This window comes from Anolis sagrei, chromosome 9 (genome assembly GCF_037176765.1).
Source record: "Anolis sagrei isolate rAnoSag1 chromosome 9, rAnoSag1.mat, whole genome shotgun sequence".
In the NCBI taxonomy this organism is placed as follows: Eukaryota; Metazoa; Chordata; class Lepidosauria; order Squamata; family Dactyloidae; genus Anolis; species Anolis sagrei.
The window spans coordinates 11,718,041-11,739,811 of record NC_090029.1 but is presented as its reverse complement, the minus strand read 5'-3'; the positions used below and the strand labels follow the sequence as shown (position 1 = coordinate 11,739,811).

Below are 21,771 nucleotides of genomic sequence, written 5' to 3'. Positions count from 1 at the left end.
CATACATGGGAATTACCCTGAACTGCTCTATGACTTATAAGAAGCACTGCTTGAATATCAAACAAAAAGTGGGTGCAGGAAACAATATCATACGAAAACTGACTGGCACAACCTGGGGATCACAACCAGACACAGTGAAGACATCTCCCCTTGCGCTTGGCTACTTGGCTACTTGGCTGCTGAATATGCATGCCCAGTGTGGAATACATCTCACCATGTTAAAACAGTGTGTGTAGCTCTTTATGAGACATGCTGCATCATCACAGGATGTCTACACCCTACACCACTGGATAAATTCTACTGTTGAGCTGGTACTGCACCACTTCACATCCACTGAGAAGTAGCAGCCAGTAATGAAAGGACCAAGGCAGTGACATCTCCGGCCCATCCTCTGTTCGGATATCAGCCAGCATGCCAGCATCTTAAATCAAGAAACAACGTTCTAAGATCTACAACCTGTGGGCCATGGACCACCAGTGGTCCACAAGAACTAAAATATGGTCCCTGTTGAATAAAAATGTTGAGAACCACTGATCTACAGAGATATTTGCTGGAACAGCTCAGCAAGTGAGAGTCCAAAAGTGGCAGGCTAAAACCCAGAACCTCAACCAGTGGCTGAGACTGGATGAGAGACTCCCCCCAGATAGAAGATTGGGTGACCTGGAAGGCACTGAACAGGCTACGTTCTGGCACCACAAGATGCAGAGCTAACGTTAAGAAATGGGGCTACAAAGTGGAGTCCACAACATGCGAGTGCAGAGAAGAGCAAACCACAGACCACCGACTACAATGCAGCCTGAACCCTGCCACATGCACAACGGAGGACCTTCTTACAGATACTCCAAGTGGCCAGCTTCTGCTCAAAGGAAATTGAGCACACAATGCCAAGTTTTTAATTTTGTGTGTTTTTAATGCATTGTAAACAGTATTCTCAATTCACTTCTGATACGATAAATAAAGAAATCTCTTCTTTAAATTACCTAGACTTGAGAAGACAGATTTGTTATAGCAAATCCTATGAAAGGCAGTATGTTAAATATGAATTTATCTCTGAAACTAGCATCCCTGAAACTACATTTATCGTATTGTTGAAGGCTTTCATGGCCGGAATCACTGGGTTGTTGTAGGTTTTTCGGGCTATATGGCCATGGTCTAGAGGCATTCTCTCCTGACGTTTCGCCTGCATCTATGGCAAGTATCCTCAGAGGTAGAGAGGTAACAGTTTCTCCCCGTAGAGATGTTCTCCCCGTAGAGATGTATTGTCAAAGGCTTTCATGGCTGGAATCACTGGGTTGTTGTAGGTTTTTCGGGCTATATGGCCATGGTCTAGAGGCATTCTCTCCTGACGTTTCGCCTGCATCTATGGCAAGAATCCTCAGAGGTAGCGAGGTAACAGTTTCTCCCCATAGAGATGTTCAATGTATTGTCAAAGGCTTTCATGGCTGGAATCACTGGGTTGTTGTAGGTTTTTTGGGCTATATGGCCATGGTCTAGATGCCACACGGAATCACTGGGTTGTTGTAGGTTTTCATGGCCGGAAAAATCAAAAACAACCCAGTGATTCCAGCCATGAAAGCCTTCAACAATACATTGAACATCTCTATGGGGAGAAACTGTTACCTCACTACCTTTAAGGATGCTTGTCATAGATGCAGGCGAAACGTCAGGAGACAATGCCTCTAGACCATGGCCATATAGCCCGAAAAACCTACAACAACCCACTACATTTATCATTCCTTAAGGATGGCTTACAGAATGCAAACATTTTATCTACATACAATTGCTTTAGTCGGAAAATCCAGCTCAATAATCCTCCTAGAGACCAGCACTCCAGTGTGTGGATTGATTCGGATTATTGCAAAAGTAAACAGAAAGTGCATTTACAAAAGAGGTTGCAGCAGCTTCAATCAAGGCTGGGGAGAAACCCTAGCCCATTAAAAAACAATAATTAGATTAGAGTGTTCTTGAGCTCCCAAGATGACCAGGGCTGCCGGCTATTTTGCGAGACAGAAGGGGAAAAGCTTTTAAAGGGAAGCGAGGCCTTTGGAAATGTAGAGAATTAATGGAGGAGTCATAACCTTAAAGGGATCAACGCAAGCAGGGCCAAAAGGAGAGAGAAAAGCGATGCACGGAGGAGTGGAAGGAAAACGGATTCGACTCCAAAAGATTCAGGGCTTTGGTATCACCAAACAACTGGGTTGGCGATTTTCTGCTCCTGGATCGGCTGCGCAGACTGCTGAAGGTTAAAGAATGGAAAGAGAGATCTATATTTTCCAGCATTTCACAGATGAAAAGCATGTAGACAAGATGGCAGGAGTAATACTGTATATGCTCGAGTATAAGCCGACCTGAATGTAAGCCGAGGCACCTAATTTTGCCACAAAAAACTGGGGAAAACGTATTAACTCGAGTCTAAGCTGAGGGCGGGAAATGCAGTCGCTACTTATCAATCTATATAAATAAAAATGTAATGTTTGTTTGTGGGATTAACAGAACTCAAAAACCCCTTGACGAATTAACACCAAATTTGGACACAAGACACCTAACAACCCAATGTATGCCCTTCACTCAAAAAAATTGATTTTGTTATTTGGGAGTTGTAGTTGCTGGGATTTATAGTTCACCAACAATCAAAGAGCATTCTGAACTCCACCAGTTATGGAATTGAACCAAACATGGCACACAGAACTCCCATGACCAACATAAAACATTAGAAGGGTTTCGTGGGCATGGACCATAAGTTTGAGAGTTGTAGTTCACCTACGTTCATAGAGCACCGTGGACTCAAACAATAATGGATCTGGACCAAACTCTACACAAATACTCAATATGCCCAAATGTGAACACTGCTAGAGTTTGGGAAAAATAGAATCTTGACATTCAGGAGTTGTAGTTGCTGTGATTTATAGTTCACCTACAATGACAGAGCATTCTGAATCCCACCAATGATAGAATTGGGCCAAACCTCCCATACAGAACAACCATATTGGCTACAGCAATGCGTGGCAGGGGATGGCTAGTTTCAAAATAAAAATAGATACCTGTCATACACCAGAGCAAAAACACCTCTGACCTTAAACACCACACCAGCTTGGTAAAACCAGCAAGCAGTTTATTGAAGAATATATGTAGGCAAAGCAATAAAAATAGCCAAACCAGTAAAGGTCCAATATATAAAACTAGCTGTGCCCTGCCACGCGTTGCTGTGGCCTATAGTAAAACTTAGCAAAGTTGAGGTAGATATCTGGACTATTATGAAAGAGAGGTCCCTACCTATTCCTTCCCCCTTTTCCTCCCCCTTTCTCTCCTTTCTTCCTTCTCTACCTCTTTCTTTCTTTCTTTCCTTCTTTCACTACTTGGTTTCATCCTTCTCTCTTTCCTTCATTCCCTCCCCCTTTCTTCCTTTGCCTTTCTTCCCTCCCTGTTTGCTTCCTTCTTTCACTTTTTATTTCCTTTTATTTCACCACCATCATAACAATAACAATAATGCAATGCATTGCCTCCGGGACCTGACACCTCTCCCATTCCCCCTAAAAGGGTCTCATAGGAACAATAGCATAATAATAATAATAATAATAATAATAATAATAGAAATAACAACCTTTACCCGCCACGTGTTGCTGTGGCCAATCTTCCCTCTTTCCCTCCCTCCCTCCCTCCCTCCCTCCCTCCCTCCTTCCTTCCTTCCTTCCTTCCTTCCTTCCTTCCTTCCTTCCTTCCTTCCCATCTTTCCTTCTCCTCTTCTTTCTCTATCTCTTTCCTTCCTTCCCCCTTTTTCTTTCTCTTCTGCTGTCTCTCTTTTCTTTACTTCCATCTTTCCTTTTCTTTCCTTTTCTTCTTCCTCTAACTTTCCTTCCTTCCCCCTTTTTCTTTACCTCCCTTTCTCTTTCTTCCTTCTTTCCTTCCTTCCTGTCTTTCCTAGATTTTGACAGGGCGGGAAGGGGCGGGGTGGGGTTTGGAGGTGGCGTGAAGTAAAAGAAGGTAAGATTGGGGCAGGGGAGTGATGGAGCGTGGGGTTGCGTGTGTGTGTGTGGCAGCGAGGGGAGTCATGGAGCGTGGGGTTGCGTGTGTGTGTGCGGCGGTGGGGGGAGTGGGGTTGCGTGTGTGTGCGGCGGTGGGGGGAGTGATGGAGCGTGGGGTTGCGTGTGTGTGTGGCGGCGGGGGGAGTGGGGTTGCGTGTGTGTGTGCGGCGGCGGGGGGAGTGATGGAGCGTGGGGTTGCGTGTGTGTGTGCGGCAGGGTGTGTGTGTGTGTGGGAAGCGGCGCGGCGGGGCTTGGAGTGGGCATGGTTTCCGCAGAGGGAACGTTGGCCGGAAGGCCATGTGCGCGCGCCAGGGAACTTGCGGCTGGGCGCCAATGCGCATGCTCAGTTGTTTTGCCGTTTTGTAAGTGTGTTGTTGTGTTGTTTTTCATTTTGAGTAGATATGTTTGTACCTTGTGGGTTGTGTTATGGGCACGGGGATTTTAGTTAAGTTTTGTTGGGGGATTTTTGAGTTTTGTTGTTTGGCCGTTTTGTGAGTGTGTTGTTGTGTTGTTTTTCATTTTGAGTAGATATGTTTGTACCTTGTGGGTTGTGTTATGGGCACGGGGATTTTGGTTAAGTTTTGTTGGGGGATTTTTGAGTTTTGTTGTTTTGCCGTTTTGTGAGTGTGTTGTTGTGTTGTTTTTCATTTTGAGTAGATATGTTTGTACCTTGTGGGTTGTGTTATGGGCATGGGAATTTTGGTTAAGTTTCGTTGGGGGGGTTTTGAGTTTTGTTTCCTCGTTGGATGCCCCTAACAAATTTATATATATAGATAGTCCATAAGCTTCAAAAGAAAACAAAATCCATGAGTACATAAAAATCCATGAAACTAGGTGTTGCACCTCAGAATAGATTCACCTTGCTAAAATCACCAGAACTGTACACAGACTGAAGTTTTTGTAGTTTATTAAAAAGTAAAGATGAAATGTTTAAAAAGCAAATAATGTTCCAAAGATCAATAAAACATAGCCCTGTAAAGCAGAATTCCAAATGGCACCAACGAAACGAAGTCCCATGAGAACATGACAAAATCCCAAGACCATGGACACAGGAAAAATGAGAATAAGCTGCTTGGTTGAGCAAAATGTTGCTCTAACAAAGGTTTGTTTTCAAACATACTGCTTGATACTCTTTGCAATACTTGAAAGCATTTCTTTGGCCTCTGACCTCCTTCTTGTTGGCTATTCTCACACTCCTTCAAACTCTGAATTCCAAACGGTCAGCCCGATCTAAGATTCCAGTTTCCTCAAGGTCAGGCTGCTCGTTAGTGTCAGCCTGGTTGCCTTCCTGCCTACTATCAGGCTGAGAACTGTCCTCCTCTCCTGAGTCAATTTGCACCTGGCTACTTTCAGTATCAAAAACATCATTCCCTGCTGTGGAAAACTGAACTAGCACACCCTGTTCCTCATTGTCTACAACAGGAACATTTTGAACCTGATTGTGAACCTGAATCCCATCATCCTCATCACTCTGAGACCCCATCTGAGTAACAACACTATCAGTCTGTGTCTGTGGTTCCAGCTGAGTCACAACACTAGGCACTTGAATCCATGAAACGAGACAGCAGGAGAATCTCATAGATTAATCTTAAGCTTGGCAAAAACTCAGAGCATTTGAAAACAAGACCATGTTCAAATAACAACGCTGACCCGACTGAGGCAACTCTCTCCCATGAATCATTATAAAGCCTTTTCAGATCCCAAAACTGAAAAGAAAGCATTTTCCTAACCTTCCCATGAGATAAAGGTTTGTTATCTCTCTTTTGCTGTAGATGAACCGATTATCTCAATCTCTGAGGACTTTGTCTCTGTATTGTCGAAGGCTTTCATGGCTGGAATTACTAGGTTCTTGTGGGTTTTTTCGGGCTATAGGGCCATGTTCTAGAGGCATTTCTCCTGACGTTTCGCCTGCATCTATGGCAAGCATCCTCAGAGGTAGTGAGGTCTGTTGGAATTAGGACAATGGGTTTATATATCTATGGAATGGCTGGGGTGGGGCAAAGAGCTCTTCTCTGCTGGAGCTAGGTGTGAATGTTTCAACTGACCACCTTCATTAGCATTTGAAGGCCTGGCTGAGCCTGGGAAAATCTTTTGTTGAGAGGTGTTAAGATGTGCCTGGTTGTTTCCTCTCTGCTGTTTTGCTGTTGTAATTTTAGAGTTTTTTAATACTGGTAGCCAGATTTTGTTCATTTTCATGGTCTCTTCCTTTCTGTTGAAATTGTCCACATGCTTGTGGACAATAAGCAGAGACTTTGTCTCTGCTTATTAAAACTTTGCTTTCGGTCCAAGCTTTCATTATCTTCTCCCTCATTAACTTCTGCACCTGACAAATCATTTTCAGACAGTTGTTCTGAGAAAAGCTTTGAAGGGCCTCTCCCAAGAATGTGGCCTTCCTGAGACATCTCAGGACTCTCGTCTGAGATTAACTCAGGCCTAAGCAAACCCTCATTCAAATGCCAACAGACCCAGGCCCACCATTAGGAACATCATCCCCATCCCCATCATGAACATCAACATGAACATCAGACACAATCACAGGATGAACAGGCTGACATAAAACAATACCAATAAAATGACATTAATTGAGGTATCAGTAGGTTAAATGTTTTTTAATATTTACCATATTTCAAAGAAAAACAGTAAACTAGCTCTGTAAGTGGAGAAGTAGGGTCAGCAAAAACAATATGGTATCAACAATAATGTAATAGTAATAGTAATAGTAATAATAATAATAATAATAATATCTGCTCGCATCATTCGAAAATACATCACACAGTCCTAGACGCTTGGGAAGTGTTCAACTTGTGATTTTGTGATACAATATCCAGCAAATAGATCTTGTTTGCTGTGACATACTGTGCGTTTGTGTCAATAATAATAATAATAATAATAATAATAATAATAGAACTTCATTTGTATTCCACCCTATCTCCCCATGGGAACTCAGGCCGGCTTCCAACATAGTAACAGGCAAACATGCAATGCCTATATAAACAATGCAGAGCTAAATATAGATCTATAATTATATATACTAGTTTCCCACTGAAATGTTTGCAGATCCTCTCTATATGTCCATTTCCCTCCTGCAATATTTGCAAGCCCTATATATCTATGTTTATATCTATCTAGACATCTCTCTCTTTATAAGTGTGTGTGTGTGTGCATTTCCCTGCAATACTTGCAAGCCCTATATATCTATATTAATATCTATCTAGATATGTCTATATATATTTGTGTGTTCCTTTCCCCCTGTAATATTTGCAAGCCCTATATATCTATGTTTATATCTATCTAGACATCTCTCTCTTTATAAGTGTGTGTGTGTGTGTGTGTGTGCATTTCTCTGCAATATTTGCAAGCCCTATATATCTATATTAATATCTATCTAGACATATCTATATATATTTGTGTGTGCCTTTCCCCCTGTAATATTTGCAAGCCCTATATAGCTATATTCATATATATCTATCTAGACATATCTCTATATATAGATAATTATATCTACATAGGATTTGCAAAGACTTGCAAACATGTGAGGGGGAAATAATATATAAAATTATTTACACACAGAGATATATATATATACAGATATATAGGTACCTCTATATCTATATAGGGTTTGCAGAGACTTGCAAACATGTGAGGAGGAAATTCTTATAAAGATATTGTAAACATATAGACACAACTATACAGGTGCATGGAAATCTCTAGATATCTATATGTATATAGGATTTGCAAAGACCTGCAAACATACGAGGGGGAAACTTCCAAGGGATCAAAACTGCACATATGAAGTTAATACATTTAGATAAACAAACAAAAAGCCAGGAAATTGGGTGGGTTTGAAAGAGAGCCATAGAAACAAGGAGGACATGAAATACATTTCCTTTCCCTCCTTCCCTCCCTTTTGACTGGAAAAGAAAACACACTGTTTAGGGAGGGGAAGAGGAGAGAGAAATGTATCATATATTGCAAGCCATGGCCTCCAGGCTCCGCTGCCCGGCCTTGACCCCATTAGAAGCCCGAATCCTTAAAATTAATTAAATGCGGAAGGTCATAACTTGACAATGGATAATTCTTTTATTGAGATGGAAACATCAAGACACTTTTGGACATTGTTAGGAATTTTAAATGGCTTTTAAAACTTTAGTTCTTACCAGTTTGTGAATGATGAATGTAACCATTCCATTTAATGATTTTCTCTTAGCCTCTTAATGCTAAAATACATTGATTTCCTTTAACGATTTAAGGTTAATGTGCTAGTGCTAAATGGTCATGTTTCCAAAGTATTGCTCATGCCTTTACTTTTCTCTTCACCCCTGATTTACTGTGACAAAACCTGTTTGGATTATTGACTTTGCTCCAACTTGAATAATTTTATGCTACGACTAGTTTATGTACCTAAATCTTGATCCAGTTGCTAATCATCAACCAAAGTAGACCGATTAAAGCCATGGGATTTACAGAACAACTGATTTACCGTTTAGCAGCTCTTTCAATGGGTCTAGTCCAATTTGGACAAGCAATTCGATTTAAGATCTGAATTTATTTGGAGCCTTACTTTTGCTGTTGTTACATGCATTCAAGCCAACTCAGGCCTATGGAGAGCCAGGGCTGTCTGGGCAAAACTTATTCTGAGGAGGCTTGACCCAAGGTCACCCAAAAGGTTTCCATGACCTGAAAATGTACCTGAGATCACCCAATGGCTTTCTATGACCTGAAGATGTATCAAAAGATCACTCAGCGGTTTTCCATGGTCACTAGAAGTACCTAAGATCACTCAATGGGTTTCCGTGCCCAGTTAGATGTACCTAAGATCACCCAAAGGCTTTCTATGACCTGAAGATGTACCTAAGATCATCCATGGCCTGAAGATGTACCCAGGACCGCCCAAATGGTTTCCATGGCCTGAAAATGTACCTAGGTTCACCCAATGAGTTTCCATGTCCAGTTAGATGTACCTAAGATCTCCCAATGGCTTTCTATGGGTTGAAGATGTAGCCAAGATCACTCAGTGGATTTCCATGGCCAATATATGTACCTAAGATTGCCTAGTGGGTTTTGAGGGCCAGTAGATATACTCAAGATCACCTAAAGGGTTTCCACGTTCTAAAGATGTACCTTAGATCATCCAATGGATTTCCATGGTCAGTAGAAGTACCTATGATCACCTAAAGCAGTGGTTCTCAACCTGGGGTCCCCAGATGTTTTTTTGCCTACAACTCCCAGAAATCCAAGCCAGTTTACCAGCTGTTAGGATTTCTGGGAGTTGAAGGCCAAAAACATCTGGGGACCCCAGGTTGAGAACCACTGACCTAAAGGGTTTCCGTGGCCTGAAAATGTACCTAAGATCACACAATGGGTTTCCATGCCCAGTAGATGTACCTAAGATCACCTAATGGCTTTCCATGGTCTGATGATGCATCCAAGATAACCCAAAGGATTTCCAGAGCCTGAAGATGTACTCAAGATCACTCAAAGGGTTTCCATAGCTAGAACACATACCCAAGATTACTCAGTAAGTTTCCATGGCCTGAAGATATAGTGAAGATCATCCACAGTGTTTCCATGGCCTAAAAATGTACTTAAGATCACCCAAAGGGTTTTTATGGCCTGAATATGTAGCCACGATCACTCAAAGGGTTTCCATGGTCCAAAGATGTACCCAAGATCACTCAGTAGGTTTCCATGGCTTGAAGATGCAGCCAAGATCACCCAAAGGGTTTCCATGGCCCGAAGATGCACCCAAGATCACTCAAAGGGTTTCCATGGCCAGAACACATACCAAAGATTACTCAGTAAGTTTCCATGACATGAAGTTGTACCAAAGATCACTCAAAGGGTCTCCATGACCTGAAAATGTACTTAAGATCACCCAGAGGTTTTTATGGCCTGAAGACGTACCCAAGATCACTCAAAGGGTTTCCATGGCTTGAAGATGCACCCAAAGGGTTTCCATGGCCAGAACATGTACCAAAGATTACTCAGTAAATTTCCATGACATGAAGATGTACCCAAGATCATTCAAATGGTCTCCATGACCTGAAAATGTACTTAAGCTCACCCAAAGGGTTACCATGGCCTGAAGATGCACCCAAGATCACTCAAAGGGTCTCCATGACCTGAAAATGTAGCCATGATCACTCAAAGGGTTTCCATGGCCCAAAGATGTACCCAAGATCATTCAAATGGTCTCCATGACCTGAAAATGTACTTAAGCTCACCCAAAGGGTTACCATGGCCTGAAGATGCACCCAAGATCACTCAAAGGGTCTCCATGACCTGAAAATGCAGCCAAGATCACTCAAAGGGTTTCCATGGCCTGAAGACGTACTCAAGATTGCTCAAAGGATTTCCATGGCCTAAAGATGCACCCAAGATCACTCAAAGGGTTTCCATGGTCAGAACATGTAACAAAGATTACTCAGTAAGTTTCCATGACCTGAAGATGTACCCAAGATCACTCAAAGGGCCTCCATGACCTGAAAATGTACTTAAGATCACCCAAAGGGTTTTATGGCCTGAAGACGTACCCAAGAACACTCAAAGGGTTTCCATGGACTGAAGATGCAGCCAAGATCACCCAAAAGGTTTCCATGGCCTGAAGATGTACCCAAGATCACCCAATGGGTGTGGTTTCAAACCCACTTTTACTGGAGTCCCAGTCTGACATTTGAAGTTTTACACCATACAGGCTCCAAAGGCAATGGGGAGGGGGGGGGGGGTTGACCTATCTAGTCCTTTCATTCTTCCTTTTTCTAATCCCTCCAAAGGCATGAAGAACTTCTTTTGGAACACTTCAATTATTGCAAATCATCACTTCAAAAGAGTGTAGAGCATTGAATAGTGTAACATTTAAAAGAAACTGTCCCACTCCACTCCCCCCAAAAATCCCAGTAGAATTCCCTCTACTTCTGGATTTGGCGTGTGTGTGTCAATTTTAAAGTGGGAAAAATTATCTCCTGAGACAAAGCGCAGATGCCCACCCTTGTCTTACATTCATCTATGGAGGGAGAGCTAACATTAGTCCAACCTACCACATTGATGAGCTGGGCCAGCACCACTTGCAGCTCGATGACTACCAATTGTGAGGAGTTGAAGGCCGGGCGAATTAGATTGTTGTAGCGGGAAGTGTTGAGGAGGTGGTTCATCAACCTTTCTTCAGCATCAGCTGTGTCACTTCCTGCAAGACAGAGAGAATCGGGTTCACAAAATCCTAATATTTTGGTCATTACAGGTTGAGAATCCCATATCCAGGATTCCAAGATACTCCAAAATCAGGTGAGCTAGTGACATCTACCTGGAGGACAGGAGGTGGTGAAGCCTTTTGTTAGTTGGAGTCCAAACCTGATGCACGGAATACTCAATTAGACCATATAACTGCACTAGAAATTCCTAGAAAGGTGTTCCTTCTGGAAACCTCTGGGTCTGTGGTTCTCAACCTGTGGCCTTCTACTCCCAGAAATCCTAACAGCTGGTAAACTGGCTGGGATTTCTGGGAGTTGTAGGCCAAAAACACCTGGGGATCCACAGGTTGAGAACCACTGCTCTAGGTACTTACTTACTTAGGCGATCCCTCATTGGCCGAGTAGGATAGTCTTCCAGGATCAGTATTCTGGTGGGTCTGTAGGTGACTGTGGAGCCCCATTCTTGATCTGCATCTTCTCCCGCAGTGAGGGCATTGGGTTGTTGTAGGTTTTTCCGGGCTATATGGCCATGTTCTAGAGGCATTTTCTCCTGACGTTTCGCCTGCATCTATGGCAAACATCTTCAGAGGTAGTGAGGGCATTGGTTTCCAGGTGGAAGGTGGTCTCGGTCGGGGTTGGCTTGACACACCTTCCTCTTGGAACATTTTTCCCCTTTGCCCTCCATTCGTGCCTCTTCAAATTCTGCAGCACTGCTGGTCACAGCTGACCTCCAGCTGAGCGCTCAAGGGCCAGGGCTTCCCAGTTCTCAGTGTCTATGCCAGAGATTTTAAGTTTGGCTTTGAGCCCATCTTTCAATCTCTTTTCCTGTCCACCAACATTCCGTTTTCCATTCTTGAGCTCGGAAGATGGTGATTGGGCATCTGGACAACATGGCCGGTCCAGCGGAGTTGATGGCGGAGGACCATCACTTCAGTGCTGGTGGTCTTTGCTTCTTCCAGCATGCTGACGTTTGTCCGCTTGTCTTCCCAAGAGATTTGCAGGATTTTCCGGAGGCAGCGCTGATGGAATCATTCCAGGAGTTGCATGTGACGTCTGTAGACAGTCCACGTCTCACAGACCTGTTTGAGACCAAATCTTTGTCAGAACAACTTTTCGTTTTGCCAAGCAGTTTGGGTTTGCTTGTCTGGATTATCTTGCAGTTCTTGTGTTCATGTTCTCAAGACCTAGTCATGTTCTCATGGATTCTGCTCTGCCGGTGCCTTTTTGATTCATGCTTCAAAGTGCTATTTTGTATTGATCTTTTAAAACTTCATTTTTGCTTTTAAGAACTTTTTACCTTTTACTTTTTAATAAACTATAAAAACTTCTGGCTGTGTGCAGTTTGGTGTTTCTCAGCAAGGTGTATTTACTCTGAGATGTGACACGTGAGACCAGTCACTCTTGTTGCAACGGTGTAGTAACAGTGAGGCCATGGACCATATTTTAGTTCTTGCAGACCACAGGTTGGGAACCACTGCTATATAGACTGGGCAAGAGCTAGGTAACTAAGCTGTTGTTGTTGGGTGTTTTTTTGGAGAGAACCCAATAACTGAGTGGAACATTTGGGATGGGAAAGACTTGGAAAGATGGTTAAGTATCTGACAAAACATTTTGAGCAGAAGGAGGAAAACGATAAAGTACCTCTTGTCTTTGCGCTGTTCAGAATTCCTTATCTTGCTAGATGTCATGGGCAAGAGATGGAACCAATATAGATAAGCGATATCATAGCATGGTCAAAGCTGCAGCAATTTGTTTTGACTCAAACCTATAAGATTTTGTTCCTCTCCCTTGTCTTTTCGTGAGTTGATGAGCCACAGTCGTCCCTCCACATCTGTGGCTTTGACATTTGCAGATTTGACTATTCGCTGATTTGACGAATCTCTGTTTACCTTCTACCAGTCATGCTGAGCAGTTCCAGGAGTTGCATATGACGGCTGTAGACAGTCCACGTTTTGCAGGCATATAGCAAAATGATCAACATGTAACTCCTGGAACGATTCCATCAACGCTACCTCCGGAAAATCCTGCAAATTTCTTGGGAAGACTAATGGGTACTAATGTTGGAGAGTGAGCGGTCCTTGGTCAAAAAACAGTGGGGAGCCACTGCTCTATAGTCTCTCCTCCAGACCCACCTCCAACTTTTAACCCTCTCCCTTCCAACTTCTTTACTCCCTCCATTTCTTCTGTTCCAGCGTGCAATCATTTCTCCTCCAAGTGCTGGTTTCATCTTCCACGTCCAAAATATAGCCTGTTCGTGAACTATCTAGTTTGGTACTTTTATTTCCTCCTGATTTTATGGCAAAAGGAAGGATATGCCACTAGATGTCACCAGCAAGTTGGCTTGGATGTGGGTTTTTTCCCCTTCGTTTTTTGTTTGCGGGTTCCTCTCCGAAGCTCATCCCTTCTATCCCGCATGAAATAACCAGATTTGCATGTTTATCTATGCGATGTGACTTACAAATCACAATGAAACCTTGTATTGGTTTCGAGAACTGGATCTTACAACTTTCCATTTGCTCAAGTGGCTAACAAACCAAAAACAACCAAAACGACAACCAAAAAGAGCAAGGGGATTATTCAGTTATATCAATGGATAAACAATAGACCTCTCTACCTCTGAAGATGCCTGCCATGGATGTGGGTGAAACGTCAGGAGGGAATGCTTCCGGAACATGGCCAGACAGCCCCGAAAACTCACAGCAACTCAGTGATTCCAGCCATGAAAACCTTCGACAACAAATCTCACTTGCCTAGTTTCCAACAGACCTCTCTACCTCTGAGGATGCCTGCCATAGATGTGGGTGAAACGTCAGGAGGGAATGCTTCCGGAACATGGCCAGAAAACTCACAGCAACCCAGTGATTCCAGCCATGAAAACCTTCGACAACAAATCTCACTTGCCTAGTTTCCAACAGACCTCTCAACCTTGGAGGATGCCTACAATAGACATGGGTGAAACATCAGGAGATAATGCTTCTGGAACATGGCCAGACAGCCCAGAAATTCCAACCTCTGAGGATGCCTGCTATACATGTGGGTGAAACGTCAGGAGAGAATGTTTCTGGAACATATTGTCGAAGGCTTTCATGTTGTCGAAGGCTTTCATGGCCGGAATCACTGGGCTGCTGTGAGTTTTCTGGGTGGTATTGTCATATTCCAGAAGCATTTTCTCCTGACGTTTCGCCCACATCTATGGAAGGCATCCTCAGAGGTTGAGAGGTCTGTTGGAAACTAGGTAACTGATATATAATCCTCCCTTGCCTAGTTTCCAACAGACCCCTCAACCTCTGAGGATGCCTGCCATAGATGTGGGCAAAACGTCAGGAGAAAATGCTACTGTAAAATGTCCATACAGCCTGGAAAACTCACCGCAACCCTGATCGATAGACAGATAGAGAGATCATTTCACCAAACGTTGTGGATCTTATGACACATTTTGACTACACCTGGTTTCTGCGACTATTTCAGTCGCGTCGACAGCAATCTTCTCTGGCAATTCAGAAGAGGAGTTGCGATAAAGAAATACTTATCTACCCATTGAGAAGAATATGATTATTTTAGAAAGAGAATGGCCTTTCGGTTGAAAAAGGAGCTGTCCAGACAAGGACACATTCTGCAGTATTGCAGGACTCAATGGAATCTGGTTAAGGTTGGTTCATATTCATTCCTCTCCATCCAATACATTTGTGTGTCTATTCTTATTAGTTTCCAGATGTGCCCAACTACAATTCCCATCGTCCTTAGCCAACAAGATCTGGAGGGAGTTATCATCCAACACAAGTGAAAGATATCAGGTTCGGTGGGAATATATCATTGTTTCTCAACCTGGGGGTCAGGACCCATGGGGGGGGGGGGGGTTGTGAGAGGGGTGTCATAAGGGTCACCAAAGACCATCAGGAAACACAGTATTTTCTTTTGATCAGTTGGGTTCTATGGCCCAATTCAATCATTGGTAGAGTTCAGAATGCTCTTTGATTGTAGGTGAACTATAAATCCCAGCAACTACAACTCCATAATGACAAAATCTACCCCCCCCCCCCCCCAACCCAGCACTATTCAAATTTGGCCGTATTGTTTATTTGTGCCAAATTTGGTCCAGTGAATGAAAATACATCCTGCATATCAGATATTATTATTATTATTATTATTATTATTATTATTATTTACAGTATTTGTAGCTTTTCTCACCCCGAGGGGGACTCAAAGTGGTTATGATTTATAACACTAGCAAAATTACAGTTGTGAAGTAGCAATTAAAAATATTATGGTTGGGGGTCACAACAACATGAGGAACTGGATTAAGGGTTGCAGCATCCTGAAGATTGAGAAACACTGGTTTATATGATCAGCCCTGGTCTGATTCTAAGTTTGATCTCTTTAATGTTGACCGACCAGAAGGAAAGCATTCAAAAATTACCCTGGAGATAATTCCACAGATATATAAACCCCACTTGCCTAGTTTCCAACAGACCTCTCAACCTCAGAGGATGCCTGCCATAGATGTGGGTGAAACGTCAGGAGAGAATGCTTCTGGAACATGGCCAGACAGCCCAGAAAACTCACAGCAACCCAGTGATTCCAGCCATGAAAACCTTCGACCACACATCTCACTTCTCAACCTCTGAGGATGCCTGCCATAGATGTGGGTGAAACGTCAGGAGAGAATGCTTCTGGAACATGGCCAGACAGCCCAGAAAACTCACAGCAACCCAGTGATTCCAGCCATGAAAACCTTCGACCACACATCTCACTTGCCTAGTTTCCAACAGACCTCTCAACCTTGGAGGATGCCTGCCATAGATGTGGGTGAAACATCAGGAGGGAATGCTTCTGGAACAAGGCCAGACAGTCCAGAAAACTCACAGCAACCCAGTGATTCCAGCCATGAAAACCTTCGACAACACATCTCATTTCTCAACCTCTGAGGATGCCTGCCATAGATGTGGGTGAAACATCAGGAGAGAATGCTTCTGGAACATGGCCAGACAGCCCAGGAAACTCACAGCAACCCAGTGATTCCAGCCATGAAAACCTTCGACCACACATCTCACTTGCCTAGTTTCCAACAGACCTCTCAACCTCTGAGGATGCCTGCCATAGATGTGGGTGAAACATCAGGAGAGAATGCTGCCGGACAACCCAGAAAATTCACAGCAACCCAGCCCTCGTCTGATTGCATGTTGGATCTCTTTAACGTGAGTTGACTGACCAGAAGGAGAACATTACAAATGTAGGAGGAGACCTCCGTCTTAAATTATGGAACACTGCAGTTATTCCATCTCAGGATGCTCAATAGGAAATGATTTATTCATGTTACCTAAAGACGTGCTCCGCTTTACTGGAATTCGACTATGAATCCAGTCGGTGCGCTCGCTTAAAGAAACAACAACCTGGCCTGTAAATCCTACAAGAAATAAAAGGCAAGTAAACGAAAGGAGAGCGTAGTTTGGGTCCAAAGTTGTTGTTATCGTTTCAAGAAGCTCACCATGGCATCGCTTCTGTCGGCAGGATCGCCCCAGAGGCTGGCATTTCAACACCAGTTAAGTGTTTTCGACTTTCAGTGACTACTCGATCCCACAAGCGAAGTGTGTCTTGACTAATGAAATAATAATGACGAGAAAGGATAACTAGTCCTTTGAGAAAGAAAGTTAGACCCACGGCTTCCTTAAAATGGGGACAGGGAATGAAAACTATACACCAATCGCCGGAAATTGCCTTGAACGAAGGCAGTCTTTCTCAACCTTCCTAATGCCACGACCCTTAGTCCAGTTACTCATGTTGTGGGGACCCCCAACCATAACATCACAACTGGAATTTGGATTCTTTGGCAACTGTCATTTTACTACTGTTATGAATCATAATGTAAATATTTGATATGCAGGATACATTGTCATTCACTGGACCAAATTTGGCACAAATACCCCATATGCCCAAATTTTTGCTACTGTTATGGATCATAACGTAAATCTCTGATATGCAGGATGTATTTTCATTCACTGGACCACATTTGGCACAAATACCCAATACACCCAAATTTGAATACTCGTTGGGTTGGAAGGGTTGGTTTTGTCATTTGGGAGTTGTAATTGCTGGGATTTATAGTTCACCTAAAATAAAAGAGCATTCTGAACTTCACCAATGATGGAATTGAACCAAACTTGGAACACTAAACTTCCACAAACAATAGAAAATACTGGAAGGGTTTGGTGGGCATTGGCCTTGAATTTGGGAGCTGTAGTTCACCTACATCCAGAGAGCATTGTGGACTCAGACAGTGATGGATCTGGACCAAACTTGGCACAAATATGCAATAGTCCCAAAAGGTGAACACTGGTGGAGTTTGGGCTAAATAGACCTTGACGTTTAGGAGTTGTAGTTGGTGGGATTTGTAGTTAATCTACAATCAAAGAGCATTCTGAACGGTATCAACGAGGGAATTGAAGCAAACTTGGCACACAGAACTCCCATGACCACCAGAAAATACTGGAAGGGTTTGGTAGGCATTGACCTTGAATTTGGGAGCTGTAGTTCACCTACATCCAGAGAGCATTATGGACTCAGACAGTGATGGATCTGGACCAAACTTGGCACAAATATGCAATATTCTCAAAGGTGAACACTGGTTGAGTTTGGGCTAAATAGACCTTGAAATTTGGGAGTTGTAGTTGGTGGGATTTGTAGTTAATCTACAATCAAAGAGCATTCTGAACTGTATCAACGAGGGAATTGAAGCAAACTTGGCACACAGAAATCCCATGACCACCAGAAAATACTGGAAGGGTTTGGTGGGCATTGATCTTGAGTTTGGGAGCTGTAGTTCATCTCACAAGTGAAGTGTGTCTTAATTAATGAAATAATAATGACGAGAAAGGATAGCTAGTCCTTTGAACTGCATCAATAAGGGAATTGAAGCAAACCTGGTACACAGAACTCCCATGACCAACAGAAAATACTGGAATGGTTTGGTGGGCATTGACCTTGAGTTTGGGAGCTGTAGTTCACCTACATCCAGAGAGCATTATGGACTCAGAAAATGATAGATCTGGACCAAACCTGGCCCAAATATGCAATATTCCCAAATGTGAACACTAGTAGAGTTTGGGGAAAATAGAACTTGAAATTTAGGGAGTTGTAGTTGCTGGGATTTGTAGTTAATCTACAATCAAAGAGCATTCTGAACTGCACCAATGAGGGAATTGAACCAAACTTGGCACACAGAACTCCCATGACCACCAGAAAATACTGGAAGGGTTTGGTGGGCATTGACCTTGAGTTTTGGAGTTGTAGTACACCCACATCCAGAGAGCACTGTGGACTCAAACAGTGATGGATGTGGACAAAACTTGGCATGAATACTCAATATGTCTAAATGTGAACACTGGTGGAGTTTGGGGGTAAATAGACCTTGACATTTGGGAGTTGTAGTTGCTGGGATTTGTAGTTCATCTACAATCAAAGTCTACTCTATCTTACAAGTGAAGTGTGTCTTAATTAATGAAATAATAATGACGAGAAAGGATAACTAGTCCATTGAACTGCACCAATGAGGGAATTGAACCAGACTTGGCACACAGAACTCCCATGACCAACAGAAAATACTGGAAAGGTTTGGAGGACACTGACCTTGAGTTTGGGAGTTGTAGTCCACCTACTCCCAAATGTCAAGGACTCAAACAATGATGGATACGGACCAAACTTGGCACAAATATTCAACATGCCCAAATGTGAATGCTGGTGGAGTTTGGGGAAAATAGACCTTGACATTTGGGAGTTGTAGTTGCTGGGATTTGTAGTTCATCTACAATCAAAGAGCATTCTGAACCCCAAGGATAGAATTGGGCCAAACGTCCCACACAGATGGTCTTTGGCGACCCCTCTGACACCCCTTCACGACTCCCCCAGGAGTCCTGACCCCCAGGTTGAGAAACACTGAACTAAAGGTTGGGATAGACCAAGTTGTCAACAGAGCAATGCAAAGTGTGAAAACAATAGTCATTATTGTTGTGTCAAGTCATTAATGGCTTTTGGCAAACCCATTGCGGGGTTCTCTTGGCAAGATATGCTCTGCCTTTCTCTGAGGCCGAGATAGTGTGACATGCTCGGGATCATCGTAATGTGTTTCCATGGCTGAGCATGGGATTTAAGCCCTTCTTTCTAGAGTTGTAGCTCCTCATTATGATACTGGGAAGTTAAAAGAGAGATTTGCAAGGTATGTATAGCAGAGAATGCTACGGCGAAGACATTTCCACATTGCAAAACGAAAAAAGAAATCCTCTCTTGGATGCTATTGCTCTAAATCGAAGAGGAGAAAAACTTCTGAAGTTTCGGTCCAATAATAATAATAATAATAATAATAATAATAATAATAATAATAATAATCAGAGACATTGTTCAATATCACCATTGCCTTTACGGTTAAAGATCAACGGCAGGGCCATCTAGTTTGGCACGAATGAAGATTTCGACCCCAGCAAAACAACATTAACACGCACGGACAGAATGCCTATTCACACGCCTTTCTCCTGGCTTGCTTTTTTGCAAAAGAGAGACTTTGCAAGGGTTTCTCTCCAGAGATTCCTAAGTGCTGCTCCAAAGCAGCTGTCAAACTGTACGGGGACTGAAAAGAAAAGAGTCACTCACCGTTAATGTAAAAGGAAAGCGCAGCCAAGAAAAGGAGCTGATTCGTATTCCTCATGGCAGTGATTTAGCAGAAAGCATACCAAAAAAGAGGGGAATTTTTAAGAAGGGACCCCACAAAGCTGGTGCCGGAGATGGATCTGCAGCCAGGATAGGAAGGAAGGAAAGCAAGCATGGGGAATCCAAGCGAAAGAGGGATGGGGATGCATTCAGGGAGCCTGCAAGGATGATGCAGAGTCCGGCCGTAGGACCCAGAAGGAATCCCAATTCCAAAGGGAGCTTGCTTGGTGATCCCTCCTCCTTTGCAGCTCTTTAAAGAGAGGGAAGAAATGTGCAAGGAGGCTCATGATGCGCTCCTGTGGGTTATGCCAGGACCGGCCAAGACTGTCCTCCATGTGGCCAGAGAGCAAGTCCAAGCGACGACGCCTCATTCGCTGGGAAAGGAGAGAGCAAGCGCAAGAGCTGGAAAGTAAAACATGTGCCCAAAGGGTCCTTCTCCAGGGATGGCCTGGCCTTTTGGGAGGCTGTCCATCACCAAGGACCACACAAGGATACTGCGCATTAGAGTTTCAGTGACTATCTCACAAGCGAAGTGTGTCTTGATTAATGAAATAAGAATGACGAGAAAGGATAACTAGTCCTTTGAGGAAAAAAAGTTCAACCAGGGACATATTTTCATTTATGGTGGGAATGCCCCCAAGTGAAGAGTTTTTGGAAGGATATATTCCGAGCTCAATTTAAGGTGCAGGTGCTTACCTACAAAGCCCTGAACGGTTTGGGACCAGCTTACCTGCGTGACCGCATTTCCATCTACGAACCCATACGCTCTCTTCGGTCATCTGGAGAAGCCCTGCTCATGATCCCACCTGCGTCGCAAGCACGCTTGGTGGGGACACGGGACAGGGCCTTTTCCATGGTGGCCCCCAGACTCTGGAACACCCTCCCCAAAGACCTTAGACAGGCCCCCACACTGGCAGTCTTCAGAAAGAACTTGAAGACTTGGCTTTTCCGATGCGCCTTCCAAGATTAGGAAATCTCCACTACCAAGTCCCGTAAGCACCTTATCAAAACCAATGACTGCTGCACATCGCACTTGCCCTAGAAGCCTCATATACACCTCCTGTCACATCAGCACTTTTAATTCTTGTACCCATTGGCCTGGCCCAGTTCTTATTGTGTTTTAGTGTATTGCTTTTGCCTGTTGTTTATTTGCTTTATCCTGTTTTTAATTGTTTGATTTGCCTAGTTTGTATTGCTATGTTGTGTGTTGAGGCCTCGGCCTGTGTAAGCCGCATCGAATCCTTCGGGAGATGCTAGCGGGGTACAAATAAAGTTTAATAATAATAATAATAATAATAATAATAATAATATTCATCGAAATAAACAACCAAAATCATGGCTTTCGCTAGTAGGCCCAGGATTTACTCTTGGAGCATAGATGGTCATAAAATTGAACAAGTTACATCCTTCAAATATCTAGGTGTAGTTCTCCAATCTAATGGTAGCAGAAGAGCTCATGGGGATGAAGTAGCCACAGAGGAGCTCAACTGCCATTCTTAAATATCTTAAGTCAAGAGGGGGCCACTTTTCACCAGCAGCGCTCAAGTTGTTTGAAGCTAAGTCATTAGCCCAACTCTTGTATGGGGCTCAGCTGGGCCCCTTCCCCAGTTTTGCCCCATTAGAGGTGGTTCAGTCAAAGTATCTTCGATGGAGTTACAAGCTGGGTAGATGCGGGGAATACCGTGGATGTAGCGTACCTGGATTTCAGGAAGGCCTTCGACAATGTCCCTCATGACCTTCTGGCAAACAAACGAGTCCAATGTGGGCTAGGCAAAACTACGGTGAGGTGGATCTGTAATTGGTTAAATGGACGAACCCAGAGGGTGATTCTCCCCAATGCTTCCTCTTCATCCTGGAAAGAAGTG

The 21,771-nt window shown here is 43.4% G+C and overlaps 1 protein-coding gene across 1 annotated transcript in view; it reads right to left on the bottom strand.

Annotated features, from left to right (window-relative positions):
- The window catches only part of CHRNB4 (cholinergic receptor nicotinic beta 4 subunit), a 30,651-nt gene extending 10,356 nt beyond the window's left edge, over positions 1 to 20,295 (bottom strand). The window contains exons 1-2 of the mRNA XM_060755715.2: positions 19,850 to 20,295; positions 11,060 to 11,205 (exon numbers count right to left, since the gene is read on the bottom strand). Coding sequence (XP_060611698.2) covers positions 11,060 to 11,205; positions 19,850 to 19,904 — 201 coding nt within the window. The 5' untranslated portion in view covers positions 19,905 to 20,295. The remainder of the gene's footprint in view (positions 1 to 11,059; positions 11,206 to 19,849) is intronic.
- Positions 20,296 to 21,771: the final 1,476 nt, after the last annotated feature.